Raw genomic sequence first — 27,488 nt, forward strand, 5'->3', positions numbered from 1 at the left:
GAAAGGAGAGGGGGTTGATATTGGAAGGCAAACACACTGAAGGTGGTGATATTCAGAAACAAAATACTGGGGAATAAAGGGGAAAAAGGAGAAAAATACAAACAAAGGGAAGATAGCATGGAGGGCAATGAAGAGTTAGTAATTATAACTTTGGATGTGAATGGGATGAACTCTCCCTTAAAACGTAAGCGAATAGCAGAGAGGATTAAAAACCAGAATCCTACAATATGCTGCTTACAAGAAACTCATTTGAAGCAGAGAGATACATACAGAGTAAAAGTAAAAGGTGGGAGGTAAAGTACATTTTGCTTTAGGTGAAGTGAAAATTGTTATCTTATTATGTAATTTTGCAATCTCTTATACTTTATTTTTCGTCCTTAAGGATATGCTTTCTCTCTCATCACATTCAACTTAGATCAATGTATACCATAGAAACAATGCAAAGACTAACAGACTGCCTTCTGTGGGGGGTGGGGGAGGGAAGCAAGATTAGGAGGAAAATTGTAAACTTCAAAATAAATAAAATCTTTAAAATTAAAAATAAAATAAAATAAAATAATTTAATACTAAGAAGAATTTAAAGAAGACCTCTAGAACCATGTCATCAAGAGATGGGATTTGGAAGCAGAATTATCTTCTATACAGGATAGGTTAATTTTTTCTTAACAGTTATTGAAATCATCCTCAAGGCTTAATTGGTTGAAGGAAGTAGGACTCAGATCACTGACATAGTCTTATGGTAGTCTAAGTATACTAGTTCAGAAGGTAAATTATGACTCTCTTCCTATTGGTTTCTGAATGTATCACCAGCATAAAGTCAGGGAAAATTCCCCTAACTGAATCCTCTGCTAAATATCATCTGCCTATTGGGTCTAAGTAAATCTTTAACTCTTAGATGATCCACAACTATCTCATTTCATTCTAATCTGAACATGAAGCAATTACCAGTCTTCAGTAAATGGTGAGTTCCTTCAGATGTTTCTATACACCAAAGACTCTTGAGTAGAATGCAATATACTGCATAACTGCAAGGACCTCCTAGAGTTTGGCCTGGTCATTTACACAGTAAAGATTAAGGGGACAAAGAAACTCTTTTGTTCAGATTTTAAAACACATTTAAATTGATACTCCATTGACTAAGTCCAAGAATATGTATAATCTGGAACAGAAGCTGCAGCTGGATGACAAACTGAACTCAGTGGAAAAGGAGGAGAACAGGCAGAAAGGAGAAGAGGACAGATTGTCTTCAGGAAACTATTAAGCTCCTTAATGACCACAAACATCCCATGAAAGCAAAGGTCAATTTAAAAAACATCAACATTGTTATCAACATGGAATACAAAATATTTAAAGATTTAAAAATGAGCACTGCATAGAGGCCAATGGAGAAGCACACATGGGGGATGTGACTTGGCTGTAACATACAAGCATCAAGGAATCCCAAAGAACTGGAATAAAAGTTGTTATCAAGGAATAGGATGATGTGAAGAGGACAAGAAGCTTGAATGAAAGGTTGGATTAAGAGTTCTGCTAGCAGTCTTATAATGTCGAGAAAATGAGGAAGAAGGCTCACTCATTATTGATACAATGTCATTTTTTTTTTTTTTGCAAGGCAATGGGGTTAAATGGCTTGCCCAAGGCCACACAGCTAGGTAAATATTAAGTGTCTGAGGCCAAATTTGAACTCAAGTACTCCTGACTCCAAGGTCAGTGTTCTATCCACTGCACCACCTAGCTGCCCAAGTTTCTTTCTCTTTAATCATATCCATTTTTACTACTTGATCTGAGATGATGATTGCTACTCTTGCTTTTCTGAGTTCATCTGAAGCTTAACAGATTTTGCTTTAGCTCCCTATTTTAACTCTACGTAGAATTTTCTGCTTTAACTGTGTTTCCTATGAATAATATATGGCTGCATTCCATTTTTTAAAACATTTTTTCTATCTTCTATTTTATTTAAGGATTCATTTTATTAACGTACAGTTATGAAGAAGATATGGAGATAAGATGTTTATATTTGGTGCAGTATGTTTCCCATTTCTCTATATTTTTTCTTTTTCTCTTATTATAAGTTCTTACCCTTTATTTCCTTTTATTCTTCACTGTAGGTTAACACTCCAAATAAGGAATGTCTTTTGAAGATTCCTGCCCTGAAACTATTCCTTATCATTCTTAATCCTCCTCTCTTTAATCAACTTCCTGTAGTTTAATATATTTCTACATCAAACTCTGAGCATATATTTGTGTATTTGCTTCTTTGCTTAGTTCAGATAAAAGGAAGGCTCATGCATATTCTGCTACCTATCTCCTCCATGTTTGTATAGTCTGCATCTCAAACACCATGATTATGTGAAATAACAAATTCTATTCCCATCTTCCCTCTTTCTTTCATACTGAATTCCTTTTTCCTTTCTTCTTTTTCTTCTCTTAAGAATATCAAAATGTAATAAAATGACTTCCATATTTCAGCAATATTAATTAATTAAATAATGCTAATAACTAACATTTATACATATAAATACATGTATTATGCTTCAAGGTTGATTAAAATTCTATTCTATTATTTTCTCAAGTTAAATTTCAAAACAACCTTGCGATTCTAATGACTCTTGAAGACAGAATTCAGGACAGAGACTTTAGTAATTATTGCAGTCCTTTTCAATTACTTTACTTTCTAAGTTCGTTCTCGTTCGTTCTCTCTCTCTCTCTCAATTTTGCCAGGCAGTGGGGTTAAGTGACTTGCCAAGGTCACACAGATAGGTATCAGATGTGTTATCCTGATTGTTGCTCTCTTGGTACTTGAACTCTTTCTGCCTTCCAATCCCCCCCCCCCCCCCGGCCCTTGATTTAGAAGCTCTGGATTTGGCCATGTCATTACTGAAAATTGTTGCTTTTGAGTTTCTTTTACGTGCAGTGAAATCTTTGTTTTTTAATTTGCTTTCTGGAGGTCTCATTTTCATTGGAGAATTTTTGAAATAAGGAATCTAAGTTGTTTTATGGGCAAGGTTTTCAAATAAAAACAACAAGAATTATTTTTAATAAGAGTAACAATTTATATCCTATTTTAAAGTTTACAAAGTTTTTTATATATCATTTCATTTGATCTTCACAACAATTCTGGGGAGTGGGATGCATTATTTTTATTATTGTTATTCCCATTTCATAAATGAAGTAGCCAAAACTGAGAGGTTGAATGAGTTGTACAAGGCTACAAAACAAGTTGGTGACTGAAGCAGAATTTCAATTTATTGACATCAAGTCCAGTACTCTATTCACTGTCCCATTGCCTGATAATTCTTAGAGTATCTCACTGACCTCTTCCTTTTAGTCAAATGTTTTTGATAGGAAATATCTTAAACTTTCTGATATTTTCAAGCTTTCATCTTTGTTCTAATATCTAATGTTATCTCATGAAGTCACTGATGTCTGCCAGGTCTGATCTAATTTTCAAATTATTTATGAGTGGCAAATTTGATTTTCCTCTTATACTTCAGTTAATGTTGTTTTATATACATTTATTCCATCTTTGTTTTATTTGCTACACTAAACTCTTAAAAAATATCAATTCATAAAAGTCATACCTATAAAATGTATGCAAGTCACTAGACCATTAAACTAAAAGGTGATAAAGGAGCATAAATCAAAAGGAATAATATCTAAGTCCTTGTGACTCAACTGGGGAAAATAGATGAGAAAGGAACATTAAAAAAAAGTATCAATTCATGAAGGATGCAACATCAAATAGAAGCAGTGTAACATGGTAGGAGCCACTCGATGTCAAGCATCATGATGTCTATTCCTATCCCCACAATCTTGATACCAATATCAAAATTAGGTTATTCTATCTGTTTCTATGTTGTACCTACAACCATGTATGACTAAATCCAGATCAGATCTATCATGCCTCCATGATAATTCTTTCTAGTACTTTCTTTCAATATTCAATTCACATTAAAAATATTCTAAAATTAACACAAGAGACTTGATAATTTAGGATTCATTTGTATATTTATCTTATTTTCTTTCTCTTAACTTGGGAGTGTTTGCAAATCAAATATGCTGTTTACCCATGTGGTCTACTGTCCATCCCTCTCTTTCTACCTCATCAGAAAAGCATCAAAACCCTCTTTTTTGCATACATCATCCCCCCTCCCCCCAGTGTCCACTCAGATTTTTAAGATATATTACTCTGGGCTGCTGCTTGAGCTTCTTTCCTTTTTTGAAGCATATTATTATACCCTTTTCTAAACTCTCATGACTGTGGAAAATTCTGAGTTATTCAAATTGAATATATGGGTAATTGGAAAAATTTGATTCTTATTAAAAATTGCAAAATTTAACTACTACATGATTTTATGTTTAAAGTATGAAGATGTTCTCAGTAACATGTAGAATTGATAGACTAGTACTTTCTAGATTTTTGACATGTAATGCTCATTGAAGCACTAATAAATCCTTACATTTTTACTATGAAGCATGTTAGAAATTACTTTTATGTATACAGAAATCATATATATTCTTTTAAAACTGTTATCTTTTGCTTCTGTTCTACCAAATTATATTCCATTTTTTGGATAATTATATTTCAATTTTATTATTCTTTCTCTTGGAGTCTACTACTTTTTAGGGGTTTTTTTAATGCTCTATTGAGAACTCTGATTTCTAAAGTAATTTTATTTCTAAAATCTTTTATATTTCATTTTTTGAACCATTCTGGAGTTTCTTGATGTTCTCCGATTTCTGGGAAGTCTCCAGAACCTCTTTTTTGGATGGATTTTTGTTCAGTTTCCCTCCATACTATAATATTTTTAAATTATGTTTTGGCCAAAGGTTTTATTCATTCTTGCTTCTCTTTATGAACCTTCATTGTATTATCAGCTTTAGAGCTAAGTTTTAATCATGCTCTTGGCCTTTTAGTCTCTCAGATATTCAGAGTTGCTTGTATCTGATTAATTTACTCATTTTTTAATATCTCCTTTTCCTCTGAAACAGACAACCAACCTGCCCCTCAAAGTTTGAGGTACTCACACTCCTATGATGGGGATGTAGGATATCAGCCCACCCATGGTGGATGAGTCCCTGTAGATAGAGTATGCAGGATGCCAATGGGTGGATTCCTGCCCAAATTAAACTTTATGGTAAAAAGAGTCTTAGACCAGCTGGGTTCCTTGTCTCCTTTCTTTTAGTCATGAAAACTGTTCTCCTCTAGCTGGTTCTACATTGTCCTATGTTGCAATCATATATTATTTTCCTGATCCAGTTGTCCTTCCCTCCCTTTCTAATGGCCTGATACACTTAGTGCCTGTTGTCTCTTGTAATGTAGGAGAGGTTGAAGTTGAGACAAAATATAGGGTACCTTATAGAAACTTCCATGGAGCAAAAATTTGCAAGGTTGCTTTTGCTCATTGTGACTGGCCTATGAAGTAAGATTTGGGGGTTGGGGAACTGCGTAGGAGTTGATTTTACTTCATGGGATTCTTCTATTTCTTTTTTTGCAATTAACTATTCTTACTACTCTGTCTATGACATGAGAATATAGATTTATTTTTAATTAAATGAAATAATATTTCTAAGGAGCTGGATCAGTTTGACAAAATTAATTATTCTGATTCCTTGAGCATAACATGTCCACTTTTTAAAACCTTTCACAATCTGGCTCTTGTTTACCTCTTCAGGCAGATTTCATATTATACTTTTTAAACATACTTTACTTTCATCCAAAATTCCATTTCCTCAATTTTTATACCTTTATAAATTTATCTCAAATTTATATTGTCACTTCTTACCTCCAACTCAAGTAAACTGTGGTTTTCTTCAAGGCCAGATGCAGTCTGTTCTGAGTTTGATCCTGATTCCCCACCCCCCCAGTTATTAATTCCTCTATCCAAAAATTTCATTGCAATTATTTTGTATTTATTTTGCTAAGTACATGTTCCAATCACCCCCCCCCCCCAAATTTAAACTTCTTGACAGCATGAACTGTTGTGTTTTAATGTTCTTATCCTTAGCACCTACCACAGCATCCACCATACAGTAGGTGCTCAATAAATGTTTGTCAAATTGCAATGGCATACAAGGGTGGGAGGCAGAAATTCCCAAAAATCCCAATGATTCATGTTGAAAAATTCAAGATCATTTCAATATAGGATCTTTAATTAAAAAAAAAAGCACATTAAATGCCCATTTTATTGCCTTAGATCTCCCAAACAAATTATTTTAGCCTCAGTGGAAATTCAGAGGAACTTGTCCCAAGACTCCCACTTGCAAGTTCCATGGTTCTGGTTAAGTTACTTAATCTGTATCTGTTTCCTTTTCTATAAAAAGCTGAAGTTTGTCAACAACATCAGTGCTAACATCTCTTTCACCTCAAAAGTTCTACAATCCCATTTAAGTGCCAACCTTGATGATTTCCACCAACTGATCCACACCACTGTCCCCTGGAAAGATTGGTTGTCCTAGCAACAGCTCAGCCAATACACATCCTGCAGACCATACATCTAAAAAGGAAAAGAAATAAGGGTTCATTATGGTATTTCCGTTAAATTGTATCAAAACATGATAGTTATTTGTTATTTCTACTTTTATCACAAAAATTATATTTCAAACTAGGAAAACCTAACATTCTTCAAATAAGTATGCTCTGGAGTATTAAATTCACTATATAAGAAGCTTAGACAATTAAAAATAATGAAACTGTAACAATTTAATCATGTTAACATGATTTGGGCTAGCTAACCAAACAAATATACAGATATAATGGAAGAAATATTAGCTGCTTACTAGATCAATAATTGGTATTAAATGTGAAATCTATGTTAAGCTAGATAGGAGCATGAGGCAGCATCTATAATAGGAAGCATCCAGTTGCAAGTGTATCTAATCTCAATTTTGAGAAAAAATATTTGACTTTAAAACGTTGACAGGAATGATGAGTTAAGCAACCGTAGAATTCATAGATATTTAAATGATGATTAAACAATACAAATGTCAAAGATTAGATAATGAGGATATGAGTATATGGATTCCATCTGCCTAAAATAATTCCTATTTAAATCTAAAATTTAAACCATACAAATTCCCTTGAAAGATCAAATAAGAGAATCTATGTCTATGGTTTAAATAGCAGAGAAGTGACAGGAAAGTACTTGATTGATCAGAATAAAAGGGAGTACTATTTCTAGATATTCCTAATCCATCTTGAAATTCTAGCAATGGAATGAGAAGTCATGATAGCAACGGTAAGACTGAAATTCAATATTGTTTCAACAATTACAGTTTTTTTTTGGGGGGGTTTAAACACTCTCAAATACTGAGATCTCATCAATTTGGGAGGTTTCCTCTCCCAAGTAGGTTTCAAACCCTCCAGGCCTACCCATGCCCATTATTTCACAGAAGTTTGCCAATAAATGGGAGCATTCAATGTGTTAGGAGTCTTTCTTCCAACATTAGGAGGGTATCATGGGAGGACTCTGGCTGCTCATCTGTCATTTCTTGTTCTTGCCACATAACTAGCACATTTGCTCTTTTTGCAATTCTATTCCTAGATGATATCCTTTACTCCTGTTTTTCAAAGGTGCTCACTGATTATATGTTGCAGTCTGTCAACACTCACTGTATACTGACATTGATCTTAATTTTTTAGAGGCAAGGGTGTTCTAGAAATCATCATTAAAACATTAAGTCTTTGATTTTATGAGAAGCCTTTTGAGGTCAATAAAAAACCTGGCAATTTCATGGAAGAAATTCAACCAATGTCTTCCTCTTCTTGCTTAACTTCAAGCCCGTTTTGTGTAGGGTGCTCATCCAAATGAATTTTGAAATCTAAGCATTATACATTCTTCATCCACTTTTTCTTTCCCAGATAAATGAGCCAAACTCCTTTTGAGTGATTACAGATCTCTTTTAAGAAGTGAGGGAAGAGTGGTGACGCAATTAGCACAAGAACAATAGGAAACCCTGTTCAACTTGGACCCTAGGGATTCTTCTCCATAATAGATTTCACAAAAAAGTACCATCAGTTGTTTATTATTAGAGAGTTTTGGAATAGAATTGTTTCTATCATCATCATCATCATCATCATCATCATCATCATCATCATCATCTAGATGGATGGAAATCAACTTTTTTTCCAAGAGTTTGGAAAATAAATTGTGAGAAGTCAAATAAATTGTTACTAATAGAGAAAAATTAAGCCCTATGGGTTCTTATATTCTTAGTTTTGCTAATTGTGAGATAGTAAAAATGTGCTAGAGAAGAAAATGTCAAACCATTCCAGTATCTTTGCTAAGAAAATCCTATGGACAAAAGTCCAGAAAGTCATGCAGAGTCAAACACAAGTAAACAACATAAAAAAAGATATGGTCCATTATTTTTATATCAGTTGTAAACATGACTAATGAATTTTCTGAGGATGTCCTCAGTTTTTTGTACAGATGACTCATACAGGTTTTGGATAGGCTAGTAGGCATGTAGGTTGATAGTTGCTGATGTTCTCAGCCCTTTTGATTTTTTTCTCCTGCTTCCCTTTCCTCAGATATCTTGGATTTGAGTCTTTTAATATTCTCATAACAGTGTTAATTCTAATAGGAATCTTCTGTAAATAAATACTTGGTTTAATTTGGCTACTTTTTCTTTTCTCTTTTCTTTAATATCCTTTCCATTACACATTTCATAAATATCTCAAGGATTCTAATTAGTATTCAACTGAGGTACTTCTTTTATCCTTGATGAAGAGTTTGTTGAAATGTTAACCTGAAATCATTTATATTTTTCTTCTGTTTGTAGTAGACCTCCTTCCATTTTTATCTTTGAATATTCTTGGGAATTTTTTACTAAATTGAATTTTTTGCCAAACATTCTTTAAACACATATCTGCTGGTAATCAGTTCAACATCCTTCACAAGAGTTTATGGAGAAGAATTTATGGAATAAATCTGATTTTGTCTTTTGTCTCCATTTGGCAAGTTAAGTCAAATATCTACTGATTAAGGCACTTTCAGCGCCTTTTTAATCTCTTTGTTGGGGCAAATAATTTACAATGGTTTTAATTTCTGGACCAAATTAGTATGGTTGGTATTTATGACATTTTTGTTAAACACTTTCCATTTTCATTATTTTGTTAAGTAAATGACATGAAAAACATTTAAAAAATAATATTCTGATTTTACCTAGCTTAAAATAATAATGACTCACTAGAAATCAATTCTGAAATTTTGATATACCCAGGGTTTCAATTGTCAAGTCAACAAGCAATTTATTAAGTAACTATTATGTGCCAGGTTCTATGCTGATATAAAAGTCCTCCTTTGTCCTCAAAGAGAACACATTCTATTGGGAGAAAAAACATGCAAACAAACTGCTCAAACAAGATATTTATAGGATAAAATGGAGGCAACATCAGAGGAAAGTATTAACATTAAACTATGGAGCCCTTTGTAAAAAAATGATATGAGTTTTAGAAAAATCACTTGGAGGATAGAATGCAGTAGAAAGAGCTTTGAAGCAGTAGACTAGTTAGCTATTACAATAGAATGGAGAAAGGTAATGAATGAAGGCAATCCACATCTGTTCTGGAAGAAGCCAGGCTTCATTTGTAAATGATAAAAGAGCATACATCAGAGAAGCAATTGCAATTCTGGAGCTAAAATACACTTCTGAACAATTCACAATTTATGGCAATTGAAGTCAATACCACATTTGAGGATGATATAGGATGAAGAGCTAATTAGTAAATGCTTAAGTAATTTTCGTACTTCTTTACTCACAATTTTAACCTGTTATGACCTAAATTACTAAATTTCATTAAAAATGTTTTTGCCCCTAATAACTCTCTGGTAGAAAAAAGTCATTTATATACTTTATATACTAAAGATATCTTACTATGGTAAAGTAAGGAAAACTTTAGAATTCATAAAGTAGAGGTGATGTTTAGATGCATGTCATTCCTTAGCAAATTGTATATTCCCAGAAAACACATGCAGATTCATTTCATGTTCTTTTAGCATCTATGTGATGGCTATAAAACAACTAACACCCTTCCACTCATGGCCTAGAAAATTATAGTTCTACTAAATTGGTCAGCAAGTACTGTATTTATAAATTAAAATAAGTCAGCTTGGGAAATAAGATATAGGTTTTTACACTGAAGAATTCTAACAAGACAAAAAAATTTATTTAGACAGATAAGTAAACAAGTCAATATATTCATCAGAAGCTAGATGACCATTTGTAAGGAATGTCAGTGAGTACTTTCAGAATGGGGTTGGAAGTACCTTTCAAAGAATGCTTGACTTGAATTTGGGAAGAGTTGAACTTAAAAGCAGATTCAGACACTTACTAGCTATGTGCCTCTAGGCAAGTCACTTAACTCCTTTCCTCATCTGTAAAATGCTTATAATACATATACTATTACTGTGTTCTGGGATGAAAATGCTATCTCTAAAACTTAAAGTACTATGAAATTTTAAACTGCTAAATAGCCCAACTTACTCCAGCGAAATATTTATCACTTGATGCGGTTATGAGGCTCACTGCTTAATGTGCACAATGCACCTAGGTAAGTTAAAGTTTCTTCATGTAGCTCCTAAAATGCAGTGTTGAAAATAAAGATAACAGTCAAAATGGGGGTCTACTGGAACTGGTTATCAGGGATGTTCCTCTCTATTATTCTGGACCTCAGCTTCAGTTAAAGTGGCTTCAGTGGCTTTCTGATAGCTACTTCCAACATTTTACTCATGTTGAGCTTGTAAGCAATAGAAACTACCAAGTTTTCCTTCACATGTACAAGTATCTAGCCACTCCTGTGATATTCTTTCCTTGTAAATGTTGACTAAAATAAAACAAAATAACTCCCAAATCAATAGGTCCTCTGATTAAATTCTACCTTATGAGCTTTGAAATAGTGATTCATTTTTTCCTTTTAAAGATTTTTTAAATTTATTTTGAGTTTTACAATTTCCCCCCTAATCTTACTTCCCTCTCCCCCTCCACCCCTCCACAGAAGGCAATCTGCTAGACTTTACATTGTTTCCATGGTATACATTAATCCAAATTGAATGTGATGAGAGAGAAATCATATCCTTTTTTTAAAAAGATTTTTCAAGGCAATGGGGTTAAGTGGCTTGCCCAAGGCCACACAGCCAGGTAACTATTAAGTGTCTGAGGTCGGATTTGAACCCAGGTACTCCTGACTCCAGGGCAGATGCTTTATCCACTGCACCACCTAGCTGCCCAGAGAAATCATATCCTTAAGGAAGAAACTTGTGAAGTTTATTTTAGCTCCTGAATTGCAATTGCTTCTCTAATGTATGCTCTTTTGTCATTTACAAATGAAGCCTGGCTTTTTCCAGAACAGATGTGGACTGCCTTCATTCATTACCTTTCTGCATTCTATTGTAATAGCTACCTAGTCTACTGCTTCAAGTAAGTAAGAGATAGCAAGATCAGATAAGATATCAGTGCCCCCCTCCCCTAAATTTAAGGTAATAGTCCTTGGTCTTTGTTCAAACTCTTCAGTTCTTTCCCTGGATACAGATGGTATTCTCCATTGCAGACAGCCCCAAATTGTCCCTGATTAAATCCCTCCAGGCTTCCCTGAATCCCCATCCCTCCAGGTGAAACATTGTTTCAACAAGAATAGACCTATTTGAAGCTGTTTTCTTTATGCAACAAACTCAAAAAGGCAGTAGGGTAATAGTGAATAGGAGACTGGGCTTTTAGTTAGCCAAGATATATATACATGTATACATATACATATACATATACATACACACATAATAACTGCATTTACAATACATAAATATACATATACATGCATACACACACGTGTGTGTAGGTAGTATAACTGAAGCCTGACCAAGTCACCAAGTCATCTTTGTAGTGGGTTACTAGTTTAATAAAATGAGAGGGTTGGTCTCAATGACATCTAAAGTCTTTCAATTTTAAATCTATGATCCTATGATTGACTTCTCACTGTGTGTTATCCACTGATTTGATAAGTTTATCATCAATGTCTTCATTTAAATATTATTGAATATATAGCAATTTTGAATAGAACAAAAAAAATAATCCTTTAAGGAAACCAGTAGAACTCAACTTATGGATTGATGCTGATCTGTTAATCAAAATCTTCTCAGTTTTAATTAATCCCCCAACTGTATTATCATCTAGTTCCCATCTTTTATTTTGCCTCTCTGAAATACATATACACTGTATATAATTCTGTCTAATGATCATACCATAAAGGAAATAGTTTACCACAACTTTTAGTAGGCCTCAGAGATTTTTATCATTCATATTTTAAAGATGAGGAAAACTAAGTTTCAAACATTATCTTTTTGAATCACAAGAATAACATGAGGCAAATTTACAATCTAAACTTGGGTCTTATGTCTACAAAGTCAATGTACTTTCCACTAAAATAAAATTGTTTTTAATGAAAAACTTTTTTTAGTTTTTTTTTTTTTTTGGTAGGCAATGGGGTTAAGTGGCTTGCCCAAGGCCACATAGCTAGGTAATTATTAAGTGTCTGAGGCAGGATCTGAACTCAAGTACTCCTGACTCCAGGGCCAGAGCTCTACCCACTGCGCCACCTAGCTGCCCTAATGAAAACCTTTATGCTCATAAAACATCCATTTTAAAAAAGAAGCAGCAAGAGAGACAGTGGATAGAGTGCTCCCCTGGAGGGAGGGAGCAAGGAAGACTTCAGTTCAAATATGGTCTCAGACCTTACTAGTTGTGTGACCCTGGGCTAGGCTCTTAGCCTTTGTTGCCTAAGTTCCTTCATCTTATGATAATACTAACAGCCATCTACCTCAAATGGCTGCCAAGGATCAGATGAGGTATTTGTAAAAAAAAAAAGTTTTTTTAGCACAAGGATTGACAGACAGCAGGTACTTTCTAAACATTTCTTTCCCTTGATAATCCATTAAGCAAATTTTGCTTAGCCTAAGGGTGAAATTCACTAACCTTCTTATCCATTTTTGAAAACTAAGACAAGATATGATCATCTTTAATATTCTGATACTTCTCTTGGTTCCTTAAAACTAATATTAATTCAATTCATTTATTTAACCTCTCTAAGTCTCAGTTTCTTTGTAAAAGTAAAACAATTATATTAGTTACCTCATGGTGAAATTGTGAGGGAGGGAAACGATAAAGTCTTCTAACGTTAGGAGTTATATAATTTTTTTTAATTTGAGTAAGCTCAAATTAATAATAGTATCTTTAGATGTCTCCCCACCAATATATTTAATGATTTTTATGGTCAAATTTTCATTTTTAAGAGTTTCCATGCTTCTTGAGTCATCTTCCTTGTAGAGTCTCTGACAATGATATCATGTCTATATTTTTGAAATCTTCCCTTTAAAAATCTATTGTAATATGCTTTCTTCCCTTCTTAGAATTTAAGCTCCTCAAGGACAAAGAGTCACCTCATTTTTTGATACTTGTACCTCCAGTTCTTGGTATAGTGTTTAACATATAATGCTTTTCCATTAATTCTTCATTCATTCATTTTTGAGGCAAGGAAAGCAACATGAAGATGAAGTGTTATACTAAAGGAAATTAAAATTAACCATCATGATGTTATTTCTAGATTAGAGCAGGAGGAGATGCACAGAGCAGAACATTCTCATAATTTCTTTGGAATCTTAATATTCTTGGTAATTTGTGGTAAACTTGTAGTCCCAAGTTGCTTCTCTTTGTCACTTTCTACCCATTCCCCACATTAAACTAATAAACACTAATTTTTAACATTAGATTCAGCAAAGTATAATTAGGAAAACAAAATATAGTTCAAAAAAAAACTATTCAAAAGCAAAACATAAAATGAATTTGAGACTGTATCAACACTATATTATGTTACAATGAATGATATTCATTAAGTTGGCCATGTTGTGTATACATGAGTTTTAGGAATGGATTAAAAAGTAGTCTTTTTTTTCTTACTGACATATAACCCTATTTTTGCCTCCTTGTCAGTTATGTTACTTTACTTTTCTTTACAATAAAATTCTTACTCTTTTCTTCCTATCTACACTCATCTTTTCTTAACCTTTGTAGATGATCTAGAATGGGTACCCAACCTTCGAGCTCTTCTAAGCCACATCACCTAACAAAAACTTGTCAAGGTTCACTTATAGAATTTAATATTTACTTATGACTACAATGTAATTCACATTAACAATGAATATAATAAAAAGACATAATAAATCTGTATGAACAGGCTTTGAGGGTCACATGCAGCCTGTGGGTCATGGGTTGGACACACCTGGTCTACATCATTGTGATAGTCAGGGTAACTTTTATACCTTTCTCTAACTACTTATACCACTCCCTTAATATAATATTTCAAGGAATTGAGGCAAGAGGGCAGAATAGGAGAGACAAGACTGTGGAAACTGAATAGAAGCAGCTATCTCCATCTATTTTTTTTCTTTTGTTTTTAGTAAAACACAATTTGACTGCCAACACTGATTTTTAGGGATGATCTATCAGTTCTATTGTAATCTGGATTACAATGGGGTAGAAAAGGGCAAGAAAAGCAGAAAAATCCAAGGCTTTAAATTTTTGAAATGGCCAATAAGAATCATAGAATAAAAGAGGAAAGATTCTCAAAAACAATGGAAATTCTTCAGTTCACTGATATACTTGAGGGTCCCGACTAAAAGCTATTACAGTTATATACAATAAACCAACACTTTCTGAATTGGTGTATCTCATAACCACTGATCATACGTGAACTCAATGCAAAAAAGCTTTTTTTTTTAAATCAAGACAATCAAATATTTAATTCTCTAAGCTACCAATTCTTGTGAACTCAGGCAAATTACCAAAACCAAGTCATTTATCATTTTATAGTTAAGATATACTAAACCAAGACCTCTTTTTACTTAACAGCTTGAAATAATGTACAGAGCACAATTAACTAGAATAACAGAGCAGGAGCTGTTCTCCATCAGATGTCAACTCACAGCTGCAAAATTCTCAAAGCACTGGGTAACAGATTAATGCAATTGGGAAATGCTAAACAAAATAAGCAAAAAACACAATACAACATTGATAATGCTAACTATTGTTTTCTAAATCAATATGTAGGGCAGGAACCAATTCCTGTATGAGTTCGACATCACTGTTCTAGGTCACTAAATTTTCTGATTTTGTGATTCTGATCACAGATTCAGACACAGTAGAGATCTTTTGAGTTCTTCCTTCATTTCACAATGAGGAAAATGAGGTCCAAACATGTTAACTGATTTGTCCACAGTCATAAAAACATAAAGTGGCAGAGTAAAGATTCGAACACAAATTTTCAGATTCGAAATCCAGGGCTCGTTGCACTATAAGAAAGTTAAGTTTAAAACTACATTCAGGAAAGGGACTCTGGAGATTATCTAATCCAACATCATTTTACATATGGGGAGTCACTTTATAAATTTCAAAGAAGTACTATGTAAATGTTAAGCTACCATTATTTTTGTTATTTAAATAACTTCTTCAGAGACACAAGCTCATGGCACAATTAGAAAAGGAACTCAGGTCTTCTGAATCCTCATTTACTGTTGCTTTCAATGCCTCATCCAATACACACACACACACACACAAATATATAGCTTTAATAATAGCAGTTCTTTCACAATTTATTCACAGCATCAGGGACTCACTACCTTATTATTCTGTTGCTTCCCATTAAGACTTCATATGCATTCCTTGCTACTTTTTCTATCTCTGTCTCCTGATATTCGTCAACAGGGTCCTCTAACTCCAACCAGTGTACGTGTATAAATCGTTTTTATATCAATCCTTATTGATTAAAAAACCTATTAAAATATAGCTACAATTTTCAGTTTTATTAGATGGAAAATTTAGTTTGGTTGCTGTTGTTGATTGATTGAGAACTTTTGCACCTTAATTCCCATTGTATAATGCCAGGCACATAAAGAAATATAGATTGACTGTAATCTGTACTGACTTGACTAGATAATCTAGAAAATTCATGTCAGTGTTCTAGCCATTTGCTCCCTATTCCCAAAATTCGAGTACAGGAAAAATAAGTCAAATTAAGTGAAAATTTTAGTAATATGAACTCTGGTTTATTGAGATTTCAGTGTACTATTAGGTTTGTCAAGGGCTTCTATGCCAAGACTATGCTAAGTAGTAGGAAGATTAAGCAGTTCCTGTCTTCAAGGAGTTTTACATTCACTTGGGCAAACAAAATGCACACACATTAGTGTATATATATAAAATATATTCAAAGTAAATATGAGGAAACTTGGGGGGAGAAAGGTCAGAACAAGCTAATATTTTATTAAGCAAGAAATAGAATAACTAATTACCTCTAAATAGGTCTATTTAAATTATAATTAGGTATAAAGACAAAGAGCTTATATATGATCTGAAAATGAAGGAGACTTCACTTTTAATTTGACCAGACTGTGGAGAGAAGCAACAACTTTTATTTAATTTTTTCAAGATAATGGTCACTAGACTTTCGGTCAAGATGGCGGAGAGAAGACAGGCACAGTTCTAAAGCCTCCTGATCTTTCCCCATCTATCATATCAAACAAACTTCTTAAAAGAAATCTAGGGGCAGCTAGGTGGCACAGTGAATAGAGCACCAACCTTGGAGTCAGGAGTACCTGGGTTCAAATCCGACCTCAGACACTTATTACCTAGCCATGCAGCCTTGGGCAAGCCACTTAACCCCAATTGCCTTGAAAAATCTAAAAAAACTGACCCACAAAACCCAGAAAGAAGAGCCAGGAGAAAGAACATCTACCTCAGGCTTTGTCTCCCCCAGCAGCACTGGACGAATTTGGGCAGGTGAGTCTGGGCTCAGTGGGAGGATCAGCCCCAATCAACCAGATTAACAGCTGAATTGGAACCAGGAGTCTGAGGGCCTGAGAGCCAGACCTGCTGGATCAGCTGTGGGGCTAGATGGCAGGGGCTTGAGTCAACTAAACTAGGGAGCAGAGGTACTGGTGTTGGTGCTGTGCCCTGTGAAGCTTGGGACAGGGCTGGGGGTAGAGTTCTGGTGCAGGAGACTGCAGACACCATCCCTGGGGGCTCCTCTGGTCTGTGGAACTCAGAGTCCCATTATATCTCAGACCTTTTCCAGAACAAATCCAAACTACTTCAGCCTCAGGCACAAGTGTGTGAGCAGAAGAACCAGCCCAGCTGAGGAATGACCTCAGGACAGGGTAAAGCCCACCATTGATTGAAGGCAAAAGAATTCAATTGCTCCAACTCCTTCCCTTCAAGGAAAGGGAGAAGGCCTCAATCAAGGTCACAGACACTCCAGAGAAAGCAACCAGCACCTACTACTGGCCAGCCAGAGAAATTGCATTCAGTGGGTAAAGCCTTTAGACCAGCCCCTCCCCAACTCAGGTCTTAGCAAAATGAAGAAGGGTCAGTGGAAAGGAGGACTCATAGAAAAATTCTTGGAAGGGAAAGACCCTAGCTCAGAGAGAGACCTGGAACCTCTGAGAATACGATCTGGTCTTCAGCACAGAAAGACTTCCTTGAAGAAATAAGGAAGGAGCTTAAAAATTTGAGAGAGACAAGTAATACCTTGCAACAAGAAAACAAATCCTCAGAAAGCACAATTCGACAAATACAAAAGGAGAATAAATCTCTCAGATCATCAACTGGACAATTACAAAATGAGAATAAATCTCTCACAGCATCAATTGGACAAATACAAAATGAGAATAATTCTCTCAGATCCTCAATTGGGCAAATGCAAAAAGAAAATAATTCCTCTCAAAACCTCAATTAGTCAAATGGAAAGCTCTTTCAAAAGTGGAACTGACCAATTGGAAAAGGAGTTGCAAAAGGTTAATGAAGAAAACTCCTCCCCCCAAAAAAGAATGGAGTCTACAGAAAGTAATGACTCCATGAGACAGCAAGAGTCAGTTGAACAAAATCAAAAAACAGAAAAAATAGAAGACAATGTAAAATACCCCATCAACAAAACCACTGACCTCGAGAATAGATCCAGGAGGGGCAACCTGAAAATTATAGGACTTCCTGAAAACATTGAAGAGGAAAAAAAAAGGCTGGACTTATAATATTAGGATCTAGTGATGGAAAACTGCCCTGATATCATGGAATTGGAGGGCAAAGTAGTTACTAAAAGAGTACATCTATCCCACCAGAAAGAGATCCTAAAATGAAAACACCAAGGAATGTTGTGGCCAAATTCCAGAACTATCAGATAAAAGAGAAAATCCTGCAAGCAGCCAGAAAGAAGCAATTGAAATATCAAGGAGCCACAGTAAGGATCACTCAGGACCTGGCTGCATCAACATTAAGGGATTGAAGGGCCTGGACCAAGATATTTCAAAGAGCAAGGGAGCTTGGAATGCAGCCAAGAATCTACTTTCCTGCAAAGCTGAGCCTTCTCTTCCAGGGAAAAAGATGGACATTTAACGAAATGGAAGAATTCCAAAAATTTCTGATGAAAATACCAGAGCTAAACAGAAAATCTGGACATCAAACAAGAGATTCAAGAGACACATGAAAAGGTTAAAAGGTGGGGGGGGGGGGTAAAAGGAAAAAAAAATGCTATCCAGTAAGTTAAAACTGGCTATATCCCAGCATTAGGAAAAAGATTCTCATAAATCCTGAGAATTTTAAATCTAACAGAGAGAACATACCTAGCCAGAAATGATGGACATTCATGACCTATCCATGAGACTGCCATCTAATGGAACGTAAGTGGCTTTAACCCCACTTGGGAGATAGACTCTAATAAATCTCAGGAATTTTGACTCTATTCAATAGAATATACTGAACTAGTAGGGATGGACATGCAGAATTTTCTATGACTTAGATAGAATGATCTAAAATACACTACCTTCTTAAAAAGGGTGACAGGAAAGAGACTGGAGGAGGGAGGGGATTGAATGGGGTAAATCTCATTACACAAAGAGATACAAAAAACCTATGGTAATAGAGGGGAAGAAGGGAGCAGATGAGAAACACCTGAATCCTCTACTCATAAGATTTGGCTTAAAGTCAACCTACACATACTCAGTTAACTTATAAAACATCTAACCTTTCAAGTATTAAAAGGGGAAAAGGGGAGGGGGGATGGAATAAGGGAAGGGGAGTGGGGGGAAAAGGGGAAATAACAAAAGGAAGGGAAGGGGAAAAGGGAAAGGGGAAAGCAAGGGAAGGGGGTGATATAGGAGGGCAAATACACTGAAGGGGGTGGTATTCAGAAACAAAATACTGGGGAATATGGATAAGGGGGGAAGGGGGAAAAATACAAACAGAGGGAAGATAGCACGGAGGGCAATAAAGAATTAGTAATCATAACTCTGAATGTGAATGGGATGAACTCTCCCTTAAAACATAAGCAAATACCAGAATGGATTAAAAACCAGAATACGAAAATATGTTGCTTACAAGAAACTCATTTGAAGCAGAGAGATACATATAGAGTAAAGGTAAAAGGTTGGAGCAAAATATATTTTGCTTCAGCTGAAGTAAAAAAAAGCAGGAATAGCAATCCTTATCTCAGACAAAGCAGCAGCAAAAATAGATAGTGTTAAAAGAGATAAGGAAGGAAACTTTATCCTCCTAAAAGGTACCATAGACAATAAAGTCATTTCAATATTGAATATATATGCACCCAGTGGGACAGCACCCAAATTCTTAGAGGAGAAGCTGAAATAACTACAGGAAGACATAGACAGCAAAACTCTACTAGTGGGAGACCTCAACCTTCTGCTCCCAGATCTAGATAAATCCAATCATAAAATAAACAAGAAAGAAGTTAAGGAGGTAAATAGATTGTTAGAAACATTAGATATGGTAGACTTATGGAAGAAACTGAAGGGGGATAGAAAGGAATATACCTTTTTCCATTGCAGTACATGGAACTTATACAAAAATTGACCATGTGCTAGGACATAAAACCCTAATGATCAACTGCCGAAAGCCAGAAATAGTGAATAGATCTTTCTCAGATCACAATGTAATAAAAGTCATATGCAATATTGGGCCAAGGAGATATAGACCCAGAACCAATTGGAAACTGAATAACCTCATTTTTAAAAAGTGAGTGGACCAAAAAAAACAAATTATAGAAAGAATTAACCATTTTATCCTAGATAATGATAATAATGAAACAACATACCAAAACCCATGGGATTCATTCAAAGCGACTCTCAGGGGATATATTATAGCTCTAAATGCTTACATGAATAAATTGGAGAAAGAGGAAATCAATGAACTAAACATGCAACTAAAAAAACTAGAAAAAAAGAACGAATCAAAAATCCTCAATTAAATACCAAATTAGAAATTCTAAAAATTAAAGGAGAAATTAATAAAATCGAAAGCAAAAAAACCCTATTGAATTAATAAATAAAACCAAAAATTGGTATTATGAAAAAAAAACAATAAAATTGATAAACCTCTGGTCAATTGGATTAAAAACAAAGAAAGAAGAAAACCAAATTGCTAGTATCATAAATGAAAAAGGTAAACTCACCACCAATGAGGAGGAAATTAAAGTAATAATTCGAAATTATTTTGCCCAAATCTAAGCCAATTTGACAATCTAAGTGAAATGGATGAATATTTACAAAAATATAAGTTGCCCAGGTTAAATGAAGAAGAGATTAAATACCTATACAACCCTATCTTAGAAAAATAAATTCAACAAGCCATTATTGAACTCCCTAAAAAAATTCTCCAGGGCCTGATGGATTCACAAGTGAATTCTACCAAACATTTAAGGAACAATTGGTTCCAATCCATTATAGCTCTTTGGTAAAATAGAGAAAGATGGAACTCTGCCTAACTCTTTTTATGAAACCAATATGGTACTGTTACCTAAACCAGGAAGAGTTAAAACAAAGAAAGAAAATTACAGACCTCTTTCCCTGATGAATATAGATGCAAGAATCCTAAATAAAATCTTAGCAAAACAATTACAACAAGTCATCACTAGGATAATACATTATGATCAAGTAGGATTTATTCCAGGAATGCAGGGTTGGTTCAATATTAGGAAAACTGTTAGTATACTCAACATCAACAACAAACCTATCAGAAATCATATGATCATATCAACAGATGCTGAAAAAGCTTTTGACAAAATACAGCATCCATTCCTATTAAAAACACTAGAGAGTGTAAGAATAAATGGACTGTTCCTTAAAATAATTAGCAGTATCTATCTGAAACCATCAACAAGCATTATATTCAATGGGGAGAGGCTAGAGGCATTCCCAGTAAGATCAGGGGTGAAACAAGGGCAACCATTATCACCACTACTATTCAATATTGTATTAGAAATGTTAGCGTCAGCAATTAGAGAAGAAAAAGGAATTGAAGGAATTAGAATTGGGAAGGAAGAGACAAAACTCCCACTCTTTGCAGATGACATGATGGTCTACCTAGAGAATCCCAAGAAATCATCTAAAAAACTACTGGAAACAATTAGCAATTTTAGCAAAGTTGCCGGTTATAAAATAAACCCTCAACTTTTCTATATATGTCTAGCAAGAAACAGCAGGAAGAGCTAGAAAGAGAAATCCCATTCAAAGTAACCTCAAACAATATAAAATATTTGGGAGTCTATTTGACTAGACAGACTCAGAATCTTTTTGGAAACAATTATAAAACACTTCTCACACAAATTAAATCAGATTTAAATAACTGGGCGAATATCAACTGCTCATGGATAGGTAGAGCTAATATAATAAAAATGACAATTCTACCAAAACTAAACTATCTGTTTAGTGCCCTACCAATCAAAATTTCAAAAAATTACTTTAATGAGTTAGAAAAAATTCTAAGTAAATTCATATGGAGAAATAAAAAGTCAAGAATTGACAGGAGCTTAATGAAAAAAAGGGGCAAAAGAAGGTGGCTTAGCCCTACCTGATCTAAAATTATATTATAAAGCATCAGTCATCAAAACTGTTTGGTACTGGCTAAGAAATAGAGTGGTGGACCAGTGGAATAGACTAGGTGTAAAAGCAGATGATTATAGTAATCTGCTGTTTAATAAACCCAAAGAGTCCAGCCATAGGTATAAAAACTCCCTCTTTGATAAAAACTGCTGGGACAAATGGAAGTTAGTATGGAAGAAACTTAGATTAGACCAACACCTCACACTCTTTACCAAGATAAGATCCAAATGGTTACAGGACTTAGACATAAAAAACAATACTACAAGCAAATTAGAAGATCAAGGACTAGTCTACCTGTCCCATCTATGGAAAGGGGAACAGTTTATGACTAAGGAAGAGTTGGAGAACATCACCAAAAACCAAATAGATGATTTAGATTACATTAAATTAAAAAGCTTTTTACACAGATAAAACCAATATAACCAAGATCAAAAGAAATGTAGTAAATTGGGAAACAATCTTTACAACTAATGATTCTGACAAAGGACTCATTTCTAAAATATACAGAGAACTGAGTCATATTTTTAAAACAAAAAGTCATTCCCCAATTGACAAATGGTCAAAGGATATGCAAAGGCAATTTACAGATGAGGAGATCAAAGCAATCCATAGCCATATGAAAAAATGCTCTAAATCATTAATTATTAGAGAAATGCAAATTAAAGCTTCTCTGAGGTACCACCTCACACCTCTCAGATTGGCCAATATGACCAGGAAGGATAATGATCATTGTTGGAAGGGTTGTGGGAAATCTGGGACACTATTACACTGTTGGTGGAGCTGTGAACTCATCCAGCCCTTCTGGAGAGCTATTTGGAACTATGCCCAAAGGGCAACAAAAATGTGCATACCCTTTGACCCACCAATACCACTACTGGGTCTATAGTCTATACCCTGAAGAGATGATGAAAAAGGGTAAAAACATTACTTGTACAAAAATATCTATAGCAGCCCTGTTTGTGGTGGCAAAGAATTGGAAATCAAGTAAATGTCCTTCAATTGGGGAATGGCTTAGCAAAAGCAAACTGTGTTATATGTCTGTCATGGAACACTATTGTTCTATTAGAAACCAGGAGGGACGGGATTTCAGGGAAGCCTGGAGGGATTTGCAAGAACTGATGATGAGTGAGATGAGCAGAACCAGAAAAACACTGTACATCCTGAGAGCAACATAGGAGTGATGTTCAACCTTGAAGGACTTGCTCATTCCCTCAGTGCAACAATCAGAGACCATTTTGGGCTGTGTGCAAAGGAGAATGCCATCTGTATCCAGATAAGGAGCTGTGGAGTCTGAACAAAGTTCGAGGACTATTCCCTTTAATTTAGAAAAAAACAGATATCTTACTGTCTGATCTTGTTACCTCTTAGACTTCTTGTCTCTTCTTTAAGGATATCATTTCTCTCTCATCATACCCAATTTGGGTCAAGGTACAACATGGAAACAAAGTAAAGACTGAGGACAGCTTGCTTTCCATGGGGGGTGGGTGGGGGTAGGGAAGTAACATTGGGGGAAAATTGTAAAACTCAAATAATATCTTTAAAAATAAATTTAAAAAAAAGATAATAGTCACTACTGTTTCCAACTTAGAGCAACTCTTAAGAGACCCATTTGCCATCCTTACCCAGAAGTCTTCCAAACCCATGAGGCATAAGAAGAAAGAGGGAACCTACTAATTGTCAGGCCTTTCAGGGAATTGGTACTAGCATCTCAATTCACTTTTTATTTTTTTAAAGGCAGGCATTAGAAGCATAGGCTGTTCCAAAGCAGAGACATATAACATTCTGCTTCAGGATGGTCCTTTCATTCCTGTAACTCAACCTTTTATAGAAGTAAGTCACTCAGAGCATTCTGAAAAAAACAGTACCTGATACCTAAAAACTAAAATTTATTCTTGTGGATTAGAACTGTAAAATTAATGTCACTTAGATAAAAGAATCAATTGAATTAAAAAATGAGTTTAAATTAAATTAAAAAAGATGAGGGAGCTATTTTATCTATGTCACAAATGAGTATTCAGTAGCAACAGCTTATAGGCTGTAAATAAATGCAGTTAAGTCCTTAACTATTCAAGACAGTTTCAATTCTATCTAGTTTGAACATTACAAAACCTTCAAATAAACTCATGGTCACCAATGATTACTAATGGCCAGCCTTCAAAAAGTACCCAATTAATTACTCTTTCTCATATACAATAGTCCAGTGCTACCATGGCAAGCATCTGAACAACTTCTAACTAGAGTTCAGACCTCCCTTTAATTTGGTACATTGATATACTGCAGATTATGCTTCATTAGTTTAATAAACTAACCCAGGTGTTTGTTTTTAGCCATTACCCACCTATCTAATTCTCAAAACAAATGAAAAATTATAGGAAAATAAGTTTTCTGTCAAGAAAGAAAGTTTCTATAGCCTAGGAGAGACTGAACTAGCATGGAGGCCTGAAATAAGTGGCATCTTGAAAAGTGGAATTTTCAACCACTAAGTTTTTACTTTTGACACATGAGCACAGTGAGCTACAGCTCTGCTAGTTCCCATGTAATTCTGGACAAATCACAATTTTCCTTGCAACTCCTTTCTTGCCAAACCTCAGTTCTGGATTACTCCACCATCTGCCTCTTCCACTGCTACCAATGAGCTACCAATGTGCTGCTAACTACAGCTGAAGGAAATCTAAAACCATGCAGACTGGGTATTTAACAAATCAACTGCCAGATTTGATGATCTTTTTTTTTTTAGCCCTCATCTTTCTTGGATATCTGCTGCACAAGATCCTGCTGAACACCCTCCAACTACTGACCACCTTCTTCTAGCTATGCTTTCCTCTCTGGATGTGCATGACACTGCTCTATCAGTCCTCTTGCTTTAGTTCCTTTATTGACAAATTTATTTAAAGCCAAGTCTATTCTGATTCCTTTCCTTTTTTACTACTCCATTCCCTTCCCTTCCCAACAACCTTTCAGTCCGGTTTGCCCACATGCCACATCCTTCATTCAGGGACATCTTAAATATTGTATGCTATTAGTATAAAACTTGCCTGACCTACCAGCTCCCATGCTCCTTTTAACACAAGAAAGTTTAAAAAAATTTCTTGCTTCCTCCAGATGTTAAAGCCTTCCTCCCTAAGGTTATTTTCTGTCTCTCTACTCTACATCCCTCTTCTTGCATACAGGCAGCTAGGTAGATCAATGAAGAGAATACTGGGTCTGAAATTAGGAAGGCATGAGTTCAAATCCAGCCTCAGACACTAGTTATGTGACCCTGGGCAAGTCACTTCATCTCTGTCTTCCTCAACTGTAAAATGGGGATAACAACAACACCTACCTCCCAGTTTGCTGTGAGGATCAAATGAGATAATATTTGTAAAGTGCTTAGCACAGTGCCTGGCACACAGTAGGTGCTTAATAAATGTTTGTTTCCTTCCTTCCTTATTAGAATGTGAGCTCCTGGAGGGCATGGGCTGTTTGACCTTTGTTTTCTTCATCTGTCCTGTGGAGCTAAGATTGGTCATGCCATTTAATCTCAATTCAGAAGCCTTTTTGTTTTTATTTACATTACTTTCAACACACTTATCCTACACTGGAATAGACTGTCCTCTCCTGATTATGCTGTCTTTTCTCTACTTAAATTTATACAAATTCTACTATGTTTTCTAAATTACTCATTTGCCTTCATGAAGTAATATTCAATTACACATATACATCATATTTTGTTCAGCCATTCCCCAACTGATGGTAAGAGTTTTCAGATTTGTGCTACCATTAAAAAAAACTACTGTAATTTTTTTTTGACATATGGAGTCTTTCTGTCCCTTCTCTCCCTCATTTAAGAGATAAACCCAGGAGTGAGATTGTTAGGTCTGATGGTTTAATAACTTTTCTCATCTAATTCTAAATTCTTTTCCAGAGTAAGTGAAAAAATTCAGTATTAATAACATATATATTGGTAGACCTATCTTCTTAGCACCTCTCTAGCATTGACTATCCTAGTTTCTATCAGCTTTGGCTTATGAGTTAAATCCCAAAGTTGTGTTTTATTATTAGTGATTGGGGTATATTTATCATATGGTTTTTTTTTAGGTTTTTTTTTGTATAGGCAAATGGGGTTAAGTGGCTTGCCCAAGGCCACACAGCTAATTATTAAGTGTCTGAGACCAGATTTGAACCCAGGTACTTCTGACTCTAGGGTGGGTGGCTTTATCCACTGCGCCACCTAGCTGCCCCTATCATATGGTTCTTAACTGTCTCCATTTCTTTTGATTATGTCCTTTAAGTACTCATTAATTGTCCTCCATTGGCTTCTATGGTACTCTAGTTTAATCTTTTGGTGCTCTACTTCTTTGCTGAATCCTGCCCTCTTAATGGAAAGGGGACAATAAAGGTCTGCCCTGGAGGGTGTAGGGTTGGTGGGTAGGGTAGGTAAGGTTGGAAATAAACAGGAATAACTGAGGAAAAGGGTAAGATTGTTTGAAGTGTGGAGAATTAGAGCTGAAGTTTGTGTGCTATGTTCTACATCTTTTCAGTAGTGGTTAAGTTACAGGCTTCTTATTCCTCTTTTTAAGAGCAGGGATGGTTAACTTCTAATATTTCAACTGGATGTGGCATACCTAATTTTAATCTATATTACAGTGTCTTCATGTACATTTGACCATAACAAAGAAGGGAAGCATATTTAATAGTTTTGTATTTGCTGAATATAATTTTATACTTTCTGTTCTTGATTTTAAAAGGATAGAATATGTACTTTTAAAAGCGACACAGAAATTAAATTGTACTACATTTTTATTGTCCTTAAATTATTTTTCTCTCTGTAGATCAGTGAAATGTCATAGAAACAAACCTTGTCTATTGAATTTTCCAGCTTAGTATGAAGGATTCCCCAAAATCCAATCTATCCAAAGCTACTTTCTATAATCCACTAAAAAACATACTCAACTTCTCAGGCTATTTTAACAAATTTATAATCTGGCATAAATCTGAACTCCATGCAGCTAACTATTCTAAGTCCATGGCACCCTGTAGATAGTAGATATTTGATAAATTTCTTATTGATGAATCAGTACTTTCTTATATTAAGTCATTCATTGTCTGTTTTGATAATTTAAATTCAAACAAACTATTTTGTATTATAATAACTTGTTTCATCTCTTTCTTCAACAAGACTACAATGGATCCCCTTAGGCAAAGATAGGTAATCTCTTAGTATTTCTTTAGTAACTCCCATAGTAACACAATGTTAAACACACAAAAGGCTTTCAATAAAAATTTATTGGTATATGTATAACTTAAAATAAATTTAAAGTTTATTTTAAACCATGTATTTTTTTTCATAGTACATAAGAAAAAACCCACTTTGATTTCCTGAGTTACAAATGTAAAAGGTAGATAAATTGCTTAAGACTGAAAGCTATTTGGATAGAGAGGTTATGAAATTCAAATTCTGTAAAAGAATGCAGTGTCATATCTACAAGTACCTTTCTCACAAATATAAAAATAAATTTGGTGCATAATTGACATAATAAACAGAATATTTTAAAATATTAATGTTCTATATCCTTATTT

The 27,488-nt window shown here is 34.7% G+C and overlaps 1 protein-coding gene across 5 annotated transcripts in view; it reads right to left on the reverse strand.

The window, feature by feature from the left end:
- GSK3B (glycogen synthase kinase 3 beta) overlaps positions 1 to 27,488 on the reverse strand; it is a 288,812-nt gene that overhangs the window by 83,032 nt on the left and 178,292 nt on the right. For all 5 annotated transcript variants that reach the window (XR_012474092.1, XM_074214590.1, XM_074214593.1 and 2 more), the window contains exon 7: positions 6,400 to 6,497. Coding sequence is in view for 4 of the 5 variants with exons in the window: in XM_074214590.1 (XP_074070691.1) it covers positions 6,400 to 6,497 (98 nt within the window). In the remaining variant the exon portion in view is untranslated. The remainder of the gene's footprint in view (positions 1 to 6,399; positions 6,498 to 27,488) is intronic.

Source organism: Macrotis lagotis, chromosome 1 (assembly GCF_037893015.1).
Source record: "Macrotis lagotis isolate mMagLag1 chromosome 1, bilby.v1.9.chrom.fasta, whole genome shotgun sequence".
Lineage (NCBI taxonomy): Eukaryota > Metazoa > Chordata > Mammalia > Peramelemorphia > Peramelidae > Macrotis > Macrotis lagotis.